At 46.4% G+C, this 12437-nt stretch overlaps 1 protein-coding gene across 2 annotated transcripts in view; it reads left to right on the forward strand.

Moving 5' to 3' along the window:
- Grik3 (glutamate ionotropic receptor kainate type subunit 3) overlaps positions 1-12437 on the forward strand; it is a 218546-nt gene that overhangs the window by 137252 nt on the left and 68857 nt on the right. For both annotated transcript variants that reach the window (XM_059256111.1, XM_059256112.1), the window contains exon 3: positions 11143-11400. In XM_059256111.1, the coding sequence (XP_059112094.1) occupies positions 11143-11400 (258 nt within the window). The remainder of the gene's footprint in view (positions 1-11142; positions 11401-12437) is intronic.

Consider the following 12437-nt stretch of genomic DNA (forward strand, 5'->3'; position numbering starts at 1 on the left):
ACTACACAGCAGGACCCTGGAAGGCTATGAAGGGTGATTGACAAGTGCAGAAAAGGTAGGCAGGGGCTGGGATTGCCTGAAAGGAAGCCAGCCAAGGTCTCCAGGACCTTTAAACCAACATGAACATTTTCAAACTTGACTTTTCTTTTCTATTAGTTTTATTTTTAATGGACAAATATAATTATTTATGGTATAGGATGTGCTGTTTGGATACATGTGTACCTTACATATTGCTCAAATCAGAGGACCTCACACACCCACCCCATCTAACATTCATAATTTCTTTATGGTAAGAACATTGCAAATCCTCTCTTTCAGTTATTTCAAAATATGCAATACATTATTATTAACCATAGTCACCTTGCTACGGAACTTCCTTTATCTTTCATTGGTATCCTACTCAAGTAGCAATAGGTAACATACATATAAAACAGATACAGTATTAGCTGGAGAGCACACCATCTGCCTGCCATAAAAAGACCTCATGAACACGGCATACTGCTCAAGGCCTGCAGCAGCTTGACCCCAGAGGCTGCAGATGAGCCCTGAGTCTGACCCTGGTCCCGTATTCAGTGTGTGTCTGTAGTTTCTGTTGTATTCGGTGTGTGTCTCTAGCTTCTGTTGTATTCTGTGTGTGTGTGTACTTTCTGTTGTATTCGGTGTGTGTCTGTAGTTTCTGTTGTATTCAGTGTGTGTAGTTTCTGTTGTATTCGGTGTGTCTGTAGTTTCTGTTGTATTCAGTGTGTGTGTGTGTGTGTGTGTGTGTGTGTGTGTGTAGTTTCTGTTGTATTTGGTGTGTGTGTGTAGTTTCTGTTGTATTCGGTGTGTGTGTGTAGTTTCTGTTGTATTCGGTGTGTGTCTGTAGTTTCTGTTGTGTTCAGTGTGTGTCTGTAGTTTCTGTTGTATTCGGTGTGTGTCTGTAGTTTCTGTTGTATTCAGTGTGTGTGTATGTGTGGTTTCTGTTGTATTCAGTGTGTCTGTGGTTTCTGTTGTATTCACTGTGTGTCTGTAGTTTCTGTTGTATTCAGTGTGTGTCTGTGGTTTCTGTTGTATTCAGTGTGTGTCTGTAGTTTCTGTTGTATTCAGTGTGTGTCTGTAGTTTCTGTTGTATTCAGTGTGTCTGTGGTTTCTGTTGTATTCAGTGTGTGTCTGTAGTTTCTGTTGTATTCAGTGTGTGTCTGTAGTTTCTGTTGTATTCAGTGTGTGTCTGTGGTTTCTGTTGTATTCAGTGTGTGTCTGTAGTTTCTGTTGTATTCAGTGTGTCTGTGGTTTCTGTTGTATTCAGTGTGTCTGTAGTTTCTGTTGTATTCAGTGTGTGTCTGTAGTTTCTGTTGTATTCAGTGTGTGTCTGTAGTTTCTGTTGTATTCTGTGTGTGTGTGTACTTTCTGTTGTATTCGGTGTGTGTCTGTAGTTTCTGTTGTATTCAGTGTGTGTGTGTGGTTTCTGTTGTATTCAGTGTGTCTGTAGTTTCTGTTGTATTCAGTGTGTGTAGTTTCTGTTGTATTCAGTGTGTGTCTGTGGTTTCTGTTGTATTCGGTGTGTGTCTGTAGTTTCTGTTGTATTCAGTGTGTGTCTGTAGTTTCTGTTGTATTCTGTGTGTGTGTGTACTTTCTGTTGTATTCGGTGTGTGTCTGTAGTTTCTGTTGTATTCAGTGTGTGTGTGTGGTTTCTGTTGTATTCAGTGTGTCTGTAGTTTCTGTTGTATTCAGTGTGTGTAGTTTCTGTTGTATTCGGTGTGTCTGTAGTTTCTGTTGTATTCAGTGTGTGTGTGTGTGTGTGTGTGTGTAGTTTCTGTTGTATTTGGTGTGTGTGTAGTTTCTGTTGTATTCGGTGTGTGTGTGTAGTTTCTGTTGTATTCGGTGTGTGTCTGTAGTTTCTGTTGTGTTCAGTGTGTGTCTGTAGTTTCTGTTGTATTCAGTGTGTGTCTGTAGTTTCTGTTGTATTCAGTGTGTGTCTGTAGTTTCTGTTGTATTCGGTGTGTGTCTGTAGTTTCTGTTGTATTCAGTGTGTGTGTGTGTGTGGTTTCTGTTGTATTCGGTGTGTCTGTAGTTTCTGTTGTATTCAGTGTGTGTAGTTTCTGTTGTATTCGGTGTGTCTGTAGTTTCTGTTGTATTCAGTGTGTGTCTGTGGTTTCTGTTGTATTCAGTGTGTGTCTGCAGTTTCTGTTGTATTCAGTGTGTGTCTGTAGTTTCTGTTGTATTCTGTGTGTGTGTGTACTTTCTGTTGTATTCGGTGTGTGTCTGTAGTTTCTGTTGTATTCAGTGTGTGTGTGTGGTTTCTGTTGTATTCAGTGTGTCTGTAGTTTCTGTTGTATTCAGTGTGTGTAGTTTCTGTTGTATTCAGTGTGTGTCTGTGGTTTCTGTTGTATTCGGTGTGTGTCTGTAGTTTCTGTTGTATTCAGTGTGTGTCTGTAGTTTCTGTTGTATTCTGTGTGTGTGTGTACTTTCTGTTGTATTCGGTGTGTGTCTGTAGTTTCTGTTGTATTCAGTGTGTGTGTGTGGTTTCTGTTGTATTCAGTGTGTCTGTAGTTTCTGTTGTATTCAGTGTGTGTAGTTTCTGTTGTATTCAGTGTGTGTCTGTAGTTTCTGTTGTATTCAGTGTGTGTGTGTGTGTGTGTGTGTGTGTAGTTTCTGTTGTATTTGGTGTGTGTGTGTGTAGTTTCTGTTGTATTCGGTGTGTGTGTGTAGTTTCTGTTGTATTCGGTTTGTGTCTGTAGTTTCTGTTGTGTTCAGTGTGTGTCTGTAGTTTCTGTTGTATTCGGTGTGTGTCTGTAGTTTCTGTTGTATTCAGTGTGTGTCTGTAGTTTCTGTTGTATTCGGTGTGTGTCTGTAGTTTCTGTTGTATTCAGTGTGTGTGTGTGTGTGGTTTCTGTTGTATTCGGTGTGTCTGTAGTTTCTGTTGTATTCAGTGTGTGTAGTTTCTGTTGTATTCGGTGTGTCTGTAGTTTCTGTTGTATTCAGTGTGTGTCTGTGGTTTCTGTTGTATTCAGTGTGTGTCTGTAGTTTCTGTTGTATTCAGTGTGTGTCTGTGGTTTCTGTTGTATTCAGTGTGTGTCTGTAGTTTCTGTTGTATTCAGTGTGTCTGTGGTTTCTGTTGTATTCAGTGTGTCTGTAGTTTCTGTTGTATTCAGTGTGTGTCTGTAGTTTCTGTTGTATTCGGTGTGTCTGTGGTTTCTGTTGTATTCAGTGTGTGTCTGTGGTTTCTGTTGTATTCAGTGTGTGTCTGTGGTTTCTGTTGTATTCAGTGTGTGTCTGTGGTTTCTGTTGTATTGACTGTGTGTCTGTGGTTTCTGTTGTATTCAGTGTGTGTCTGTGGTTTCTGTTGTATTCAGTGTGTGTCTGTAGTTTCTGTTGTATTCAGTGTGTGTCTGTGGTTTCTGTTGGATTCAGTGTGTGTCTGTAGTTTCTGTTGTATTCAGTGTGTGTCTGTGGTTTCTGTTGTATTCAGTGTGTGTCTGTAGTTTCTGTTGTATTCAGTGTGTGTCTGTAGTTTCTGTTGTATTCAGTGTGTCTGTGGTTTCTGTTGTATTCAGTGTGTGTCTGTAGTTTCTGTTGTATTCAGAGTGTGTATGTGGTTTCTGTTGTATTCAGTGTGTGTCTGTAGTTTCTGTTGTATTCAGTGTGTCTGTGGTTTCTGTTGTATTCAGTATGTCTGTAGTTTCTGTTGTATTCAGTGTGTGTCTGTAGTTTCTGTTGTATTCGGTGTGTCTGTGGTTTCTGTTGTATTCGGTGTGTGTCTGTGGTTTCTGTTGTATTCAGTGTGTGTCTGTGGTTTCTGTTGTATTCGGTGTGTCTGTGGTTTCTGTTGTATTCGGTGTGTGTCTGTGGTTTCTGTTGTATTCAGTGTGTGTCTGTAGTTTCTGTTGCCGACATCATCACTAGAAAGTCTTGGCTCTCAATAGCAAGTTGTGGTGAGTCTAGTTCAAGTTGTCCCACACCTGAATTCTTAAAAGTAAGGTAAAAACAGACTAAAAGAGAGTGAAATACCACTGTCCACAGGTCCTCACACACACACAGACACACACCAGTAACTAACTTCTCAGTTCCTGGGTAAGTAGCCAGTTGCCAGTGTGCTACACAGCACACCAAGTGCACAGTGGGTTGTTTTGTTTGTTTCTTTTGTTACTACGTTCTTTAAAGATTTATTTACTTTTGTTTTATGTGTATGAGTGTTTACCTTCGTGTGTGTGGGCACCACATATGTGCAGTGCCTGCAGAAGCCAGGAGAGGGTGTCAGATCCCCATGGAAATGGGGTTTGATTATGAGCTCCTGTGTGGGTGCTGGGAACTGAACTTGGGACCTCTGCTAGAGCAACCAGTGCTCTTAACCACTGAGCCATCTCTCTAGCCCCATTTTAATGTCTTTTAAAAGACAGCTCATATACATAATCTCATGTATGTGTGCCAGCCCTCCAGGCCCATAGGCTCTACGTCTATGATTTCAACAAACCATGGACCAAAAACGCCAAGAGGAAAAAAAAAGAATTTCTTCTGTACTAAACATATATAGACTTTTCTGTGTCATTTTCCCTAAACAATAAGCACAGCGCCTATTTACATAGCATTTGCATTGCATTGTGGGATGAGGCGTCTTGAGACGATAGAGCATAAGGCGTAGTGTGTGGAAGATATATGCAAATACCAAGCCCCTCTGCGCCAGGGACCCAGCATCTGCGAGTCTGATATCTGCAGGGGGTCCTGGAACCAATTCCCTGTGGATCCCGAGGGAGACTGCATATCTGAACTATATTTTTACATATATATTTAATTCAAATTCAACTTAAAGGCTTAGATAACTGGAAATAGCTTCCATAGAACCTTAGATTTCCATGTAACCATTTAAAGATCTCAAGCCTAAGGAATCTCATTTCCAAAATGACTAGGTCATCCTTTCCGAAATATGATATCATAACCCATCAAAGCTCATATCACAATTTTTAGTTAAATCATTGGGTTTTTAATGTACTTTATCTTCTCCCTCATATGACTGAAGGGAAGACTCTCTTGATATTTGCTCTATTTCTGGGGCACCTGAAGGATAAGGAACTGTACTAACTGCTCAGTGAAGTAATTGTTGAATGTATCGGTGAATGATGAGAACCTAAGAGTCATTGTCTAGGACCCCTGTAAACAGAGGCTAGGGGTTAGCATCATCCATGGCAGGCTGAGACTCGCCCACAAGCTAGCCTTGTCTCTCTAAGGAGTTCCTGGTTTCTAAGTCATTTGATCTCCTGGGCTGCCAGGAGCAGAGCCGCCAGGATGTTACCTGCTAATGCCTCTGTTTTCTGAAGTCCCACTGTGGGTTAGCTTCTGAGCTCAGAGAGTCTGCAGAGGATGGACGCTGACATCCCTACAACTCTGACCTCAGCTCTGTTGGACAGAGTGCCTCTATTAAGTGCTTAGGACTGTGTCTGACACTCTAATAAAAAACAGGACTTTGCTCTGGGTGCACTCGGCTCCCCGGCCCTCCACATACTAGGCCATCAAGGCCAGGCCTGACTCCCACAAAGGCTTTCCCTCTTCTCCAGTGTGTACCTAAGGTCGGAGGCTCCATGAGGTTGAGCTCTCATGTCTGACATTCATGAGCCTCACTCCACCCTCCCTGGCTTAGTCCTGAACCCTGCCTCCCTGAACTAGTCTTCTTGATTGTTCCCAGCATACCCTGTGGCCAGCACCACGAACCAAACATCCATCTCCCTGCCATGCTGACACCCATGTGTTAATGACTGCACGGGATCAGACCTAGCCACAGCAATTTCAGGACTCAGCAAACGCCTGGAGTCAGATCAGAGGCCCTCATGGGTTCAGCGAGCTCGGAGGCTATGCTGTCTGGCTAGTGATGCTTTGTGATCCAGCATAGGCACCTTCCCCAGCCTGGTGGCAGCAGAGCACAGTTTGGGAGCCTTCCCAGGGCGCTTCCTCCCAGGACTTACACTTCCTATGCATTACTGCCAGGTGTCCACAGAGACCAGAGGCAGAACCATCCACTCCCAGAAGCCAGCCAGAGGCAGAATCATCCACTCCCAGAAGCCAGCCAGAGGCAGAACCATCCACTCCCAGAAGCCAGCCAGCCATCATCTCCTTCCACATCAGACCACACAGCTTACTCCCCTAGAGCCTTAGATAGTGTGCCCCATCCTCAGGTCATCAGTAGATCCTGGCCAATGTAGCCCCAGCTTGACCTTCCTGCTACATCTGGGCACCCAGTCCCTTAGACTCAGTTATGCATTCTAGCTCTATCTCCCTCCTCGGGCCTTTTGTACATCCTGTTCCCCTTGCTTCAAATATGCCCACCCTACCTGCACCCAGCCTTGCTGGTGTTGAACTAACTCATTCTTCTCCTTATATTCTTGATAAGATAAGGCCAGGCCTCCTCACCTCCATCTTTATAACCCTAGACTTTTTTTTTTTTTGCAGTCTCAACTCCTAGGTGTGTCTCTCTGTCTGTCTGTCTGTCTGTCTGTCTCTCTCTCTCTTTGTGTGTGTGTGTGTGTGTGTGTGTGTGTGTGTATGTGTGTGTGTGTGTCTTTCTCTTCCACCAGACTACAGTCCCTATTAAAGTCCCTATTACTGTACTATGTAACCTAGTTTGCTTCACGTTGCTATGATAAAACACGGACCAAATCCAATTTGGAGGAAAGCCAAGGCAGGGACTGGAGGCAGGAGCTGAAGCAGAGACCATGCTCACTGCTTCTCTTCCCCTGCTTGTGCTCACCTCCTTTCTTATATGATCCAGGACCACCTGCCGGGGTGGCACCACCCACAGTAGGCTGGGCCCTCTTGCATCATCAATCAAGGCAATAGCCCACAGACATGCCCACAGGCCAGTCTGATGGGAGCAATTCCTTAGTTGCAATCCCCACCTCCCAAGTGTCTCTAGTTTGTGTCAAGTTGACAAAACTAACCAGCTCACCTATCATGGACCCGTACCCAGAGTGCACAAAGTCATTAGTGACGGTCTGACCTGATATACAAGTGAGAGACAGGATGAACAAATTCCCGGTATGTTGAAGTCACTTTAAATTTCTCCTGATAATCTCAGAGGGAGACGAAGCTTCGCCCTTGTACAGGTCACAGCCAAGATGTTAGGAAGTTGGGTCATAGGACTAACAGCCACGACAGCCAGAGAATGGTCATGACCCACACAAGTGCTGGCACAAGCAGGAGGGCTTCCTGGAGTAAGGGGTATCTCAGCTGTGTTCTGAAGGATGGTGGGAAACAGTAAGGACAAGGGTAATATGGACAGCAGGATGGATTTTCAGGAGGACAGGAATGCACTTGAGTAATCCTGGTGAGCGTTTGCTGTGTGACAGAAGTTAGGGGTCACAAGGTGAGAAAGGAGAAGGTGGCCAGTCCCTGCCATTGCAGAACTTCCGGTTATCGTGGCTGGGAAGATGGAGCCAGGCCTGGGGACCACAGAGAATGATGCAGGAGAAAAGGGTCCAGCCTGGGCTTGGCCAGGGAGCACTCAGAAGAAACAAACCTGTCTAAGCCAGTTCAGGACAGCATCCCTAGCACCCAGATGAAGCCAGGGAGCAGGCAAGCCCTTCGAGGGCCTCTGGGAACCCCTGTGACTGTGCTGTCTACGTATGGCTGCCGTCACTCCGTGCTGCTGACATGCACTGCTTCGACCTGGTCTCAGAGGTCCTGAGGTTAGGCTAGAGTCACTCAGCATCTCCTTTATGAGCTTTGCTTATTGGGTCCCATGACCCATCACCTGCAGTGTCGAACCCGGCAGTACTCATGGCCCTTTGAAAAATGCCATCTCACTCTCCACAAGCCCTTGAGTTGCTCAGTGTTTCTGTGAACGGCTGTGTGCTTGTCTTCAGGGGCACAGGTACCCAGTTTTGTTGAGTGTGTTTTTAGGAGTTGAAGCACGGGGTCACAGTGTTCAGCCAAACAGTTTCATAGGTGGTTGCACAGATTTGCACTCCCACGGCCGCGCGCGCACAAGGCTGGCAGGTGTTCGACACCTATGCTGACATGCAGGAAGGTCAGTTAGACTTTTTAAGATTTTTTTTTTTAAAGATTTTAAGCCATTATGTTGATTTGTTAAGTGGTTGTCTTATTGTGGTTTTCTTTTATATTTATCAGATGATTAGACAATGGAAGTCCCTTTTAATGGGGAAAGGCCTCGTAGGGCTCAGTGCAGGAGGAAGGACTAATTCAGCCAGAGCCGGTCGGGTAGGTGGTGCCAGGTTTTGTGCTTCTGTGTCCCATTGCCCCATAAGACCTACCGTGCCCCACTGTGCTAATTTGAATATTGAATAGGTCATTTGAATATTCTTTTTCTCCTTTTTTGGAGTGCTTTTTTTGAACCTTTCAATGACCTTTTAAAAATCACGCTGCTTTTTATTTCCTTGTTGACTTAAAGGAGTTTTTTTTTATATTCTGGAAGAGTCATTTTGGGTATGTGTGACTTTATGCATTTCTATATGTATTATATCCATCATATGTGGGATTGCCTTTAGTGCCCTCTTAGTAGTTGTATCTCATGAGAAGCAAAGCTTTTCATTGTCACAAGTCTGATTTATTAATAATTCCCATTGTGTGTTCTGGTTAAGAAGTCTTTCTTTGTCTGTCCCAAAGACAGTCTCTGCCCTTTGCTTCTGGGAGTCCTGTGGTTGTGTCTTTCATGGCTGGCTCACTGATTTGTCTCTGTGTGTGCTGAGACGTGACTGCTGAGATTTGTTTCTTGTACACAAGGCTGGTAGGATGGATTTAGCTTCACCACAACATCGTTTGCGTGTATTTATGTGTCTTAGTTAGGATTTCTGTTGCTGTGAAGAGACACCATGACCACGGCAACTCTTATAAAAGAAAACATTTAATTGGGGCTGGCTTACAGTTTCAGAGGTTTAGCTCATTATCTTCATGGTGGGACATGGCGACATGCAGGGAGACAGGATGCTGGAGGAGCAGCTGAGAGTTCTACATCTTGATCTGCAGGCAACAGGAAGTGAACTGTGTTCCACACTGGGTATAGCTTGAACATAGGAGAACTCAAGGCCCACTCCCACAGTGACACACTTCCTCCAACAAGGCCACACCTACTCCAACCAGGCCATGCTTCCTAAAGTGCTGCTCCCTGTGGGGGCCGGTTTCTTTCAAACCACCACACTATGCATCTTCCAAACCTTTTGCACAGAAAGATATTTCTATCTAGTCATTTTTCTGTTAACAACCATAAGCCAGAAATGGATGAAAGGACCATCTATAAGAGAACAGACAGATTGGCACATAATTAAACAATAGAATTTTAATCAGCCACAAAGGTATACACTCAAGTAGGAGTGTGGCCCAGTGGTAGAGTGCTCATCTGGCATATGCCTTGGATTCTATCGCCAGCACATGCACCCACAGATGTAGGCAGGGGGGTTAGTGTATGGCACTGTATCTCAGGTTTTCAAATCTGGCAGGTAGCCTCCCTCTTCCATAGATGGAAGCAATGCTGTCTGATCCTCCAGGCTTTCTTCTGCTGGGCTAGATACCACGGAACATTCCCATCTTGCCCAGGAGCTGCACACTCTCCTGGTCTGTACTCCTTTTTATCTTTGATTTTCAGGTTGCATTCCTTAGGAGCTTTGTTAGGACCCTTCCAACGAGAAGCGCTTAGGCCCAATTCTGAGGAATCCAGTGATAAGTAATTGTTTCTAGATGATGTTACCACTACCACCGCCACCACCACCACCACCACCACCACCCCCAAGCTGGATCCAACCACCTTAGGTCACGTGGGGCAGAGGGACACAGAAACACAAAACCTGGCACCATCTACCCCACCAGCTCCGGCTGAATTCATCCTTCCTCCTGCTGGAGGCCCAGGAGGCCTTTCCCTATTAGAAGGGACTTTCACTATTGCCTTTATTTTGAAGTGTTTTGTGGAAAATTAAAAGAAGAATGTCTGCCAAGCAGGATCTGAGCCAGCAGCTCAGAAAGCACTGTGTTTCCTTCCAAGCCTGGCCAGAGCAGGCTGGAATCGACCCAGCACTCCCCAGGCTCCTCTGCCTGCACTTATTCTCTGGGTGGCTCAATTCCTTTTAAGACACAAATTGATTGGGATAATTTCAGCTATAACTACAATTGCCGTGGAAGGGAGGGTGTATTCAGGCTGGGGACTCCTACAATGACTGTGAACCATTGAGTTACTGTAAAATGACCAGAAAATGGATTCAAAATTGAAGCCACAAATAATGTAATTACTGCAGTGTATGCACAGGACTGCCAGGACAAGGTTGGCTGCTGCCCTGGAAACATCTGGAAGGAAGCAAGGCTGCTGTTGTTGTTGCTGCTACTGCTCTGACAACCTCTGTCCTGGGCCTTGTTGGTAGCAGAGTTCTTCCATCCTGGAAGATTTTTAGAGGTGGAAGAAACATGGAGGGACTAGAAAACAGATGTAGAGAGAGGACGAGGAGAAAGAGGAAGTGGAAGTCAGGAAGGGGCCCAAGTAGGTCTAGACTCTGCACCTGTGGGAGAATGGAGTCTAGTGTGGGCGTCGCTGTCATCTATCAGCACCGCAAACGCCAGAACCACAGTTCTCGTCATCCCTACCCATGTTGTCACCTCCATCCCTTCCTCTCCGCCATCATCTCCATTGTTGCTATGACAACATGGTCATCACCACCAGTCTTGTCAACACCAGCAGCATCATCCCTCCTTCTGTCAACACCATCATTTCCCTGACACAATGGTCCACAGAAGCCCCGTTTTTATCTCCTTTTCTCTCTCCACTCACGTCTCTCGCCATCCCTGCTGGCTTCGTCTCCATGACTGCGATGCCACAGACTTTATCTTTATCACCAGCCGTGCCCTCCACACCAACATCAGCATCTCAACACTGTCTGGAAGCTGGGAGGCCACCTACAAAAACATCACGGTGGTCTAGCATGCTTATAGAGCCAGTGTCCTCCACAGCTGGGCTTATAATTGTTTCTTCTTACCTCTCTGGTGTCAGATGAAGGAGAGACTGTGACAGCCCCGTTGCTCAGATGAGAAAACTGAGACTTCATGAGTTGTTCTCACGCACCCCAGCTTCCCTCTGGACCTTTTCCCTGGGTGTTTATGGGATTGTCAACATCACTGCCCACTCCCGGTGTGCATAGCACCTCACTGACCCCTGTGTTCCCCTCCACTCTGTTGCAGCCTGTGACCAGTTGGCACTGGGTGTGGTAGCCATCTTTGGACCATCACAGGGCTCCTGCACCAATGCTGTCCAGTCCATCTGCAACGCCTTGGAGGTGCCCCACATCCAACTTCGCTGGAAGCACCACCCCCTGGACAACAAAGACACCTTCTATGTGAACCTCTACCCCGACTACGCCTCTCTCAGCCATGCTATCCTCGACTTGGTCCAGTCCCTCAAGTGGCGGTCAGCAACCGTGGTCTATGATGACAGCACAGGTGGGTGGCTAGACCTGCCGAGTCTGGGGAAGGGGTGAGGGAGCAGAGCGCCAAGATTAGGGTTGTCTGCCTGCCTAGCAGAGCTGCCTCTGAGGAGAAGGCCACGTCTGACACCAGACACCTGCAAGCAGCCAGTTACACTGACGCTTGCCCCTAGGGTCTCTCGCACCTGTGCACACCAGCCACACACGTACCTTATTCAACCCCAGCCTGGCTCACACCGGACTCTCCCCTCCCCAGCATGCTTGCATCAACTTCTGCAGCAGAGTACTGAGATCTGCGATTGGCACCTGCCAAGCATTGGCCTGTGCTCGCACTTCCATAGCCACCTGCCGCCGGCGGCCCGCACTCCTGCACCTGTACCCTCCCGTGTGCAGGCGGCATGTCCGTATTCTCCACACCCATTCACAGTTTACTCATTGTGTGGCCTGGTGTAGTGTGTTTGTGCTGTGTGTAAATCCCTGCTCTCCCGCCTGCGGGCTGGGCTGCTACTCCGTGCCTTCATCTCCTTCCTCATGGGGAGGCTCCGGAATAAAGAGGGAAGAGTATATATAGAAACCTGGCTCGAAGTGCAAGGGAGGTAAGTTCCAGATCCTTGGGACACCTGCACACAGCACCCTTCCCCCATTGCTTTGCCTCCCCGCAGGCACCCCTGTTCATGCCTCTCTGCGCTCAGATACCAGCTTCCTTCCTACTTACATGATTGCTAGCCCCAGCCAGGGCCAGGGCCATAGACATGAGCTCTGGGCTTGGGTCACGTGCTCCAGTGAGGAAGAAGGAAAAGCCTGGGCTGGACCCCCTGGTGCAGAGGTGCCCATCCTACACTCATGCCTTGCCCAACTGGGATCATATCAGCATCCATTCCTCTGCACAGGGCCTGCTTTAGTCCATTCCTGCCTAGCCATGCTAATCTATCATGGTACTCACCTTCCAGAACTCTCTTAGTATAGCGTGTTACCCTTTACTTCCCAAGTCCTGGGCCCCTTGGTGTAGGCCTGGAGCAGATAGCCACTACAGACAGGTTCCATCAAATGTTC

The sequence above is a fragment of the Peromyscus eremicus genome, chromosome 2, assembly GCF_949786415.1.
Source record: "Peromyscus eremicus chromosome 2, PerEre_H2_v1, whole genome shotgun sequence".
Classification (NCBI taxonomy): domain Eukaryota; kingdom Metazoa; phylum Chordata; class Mammalia; order Rodentia; family Cricetidae; genus Peromyscus; species Peromyscus eremicus.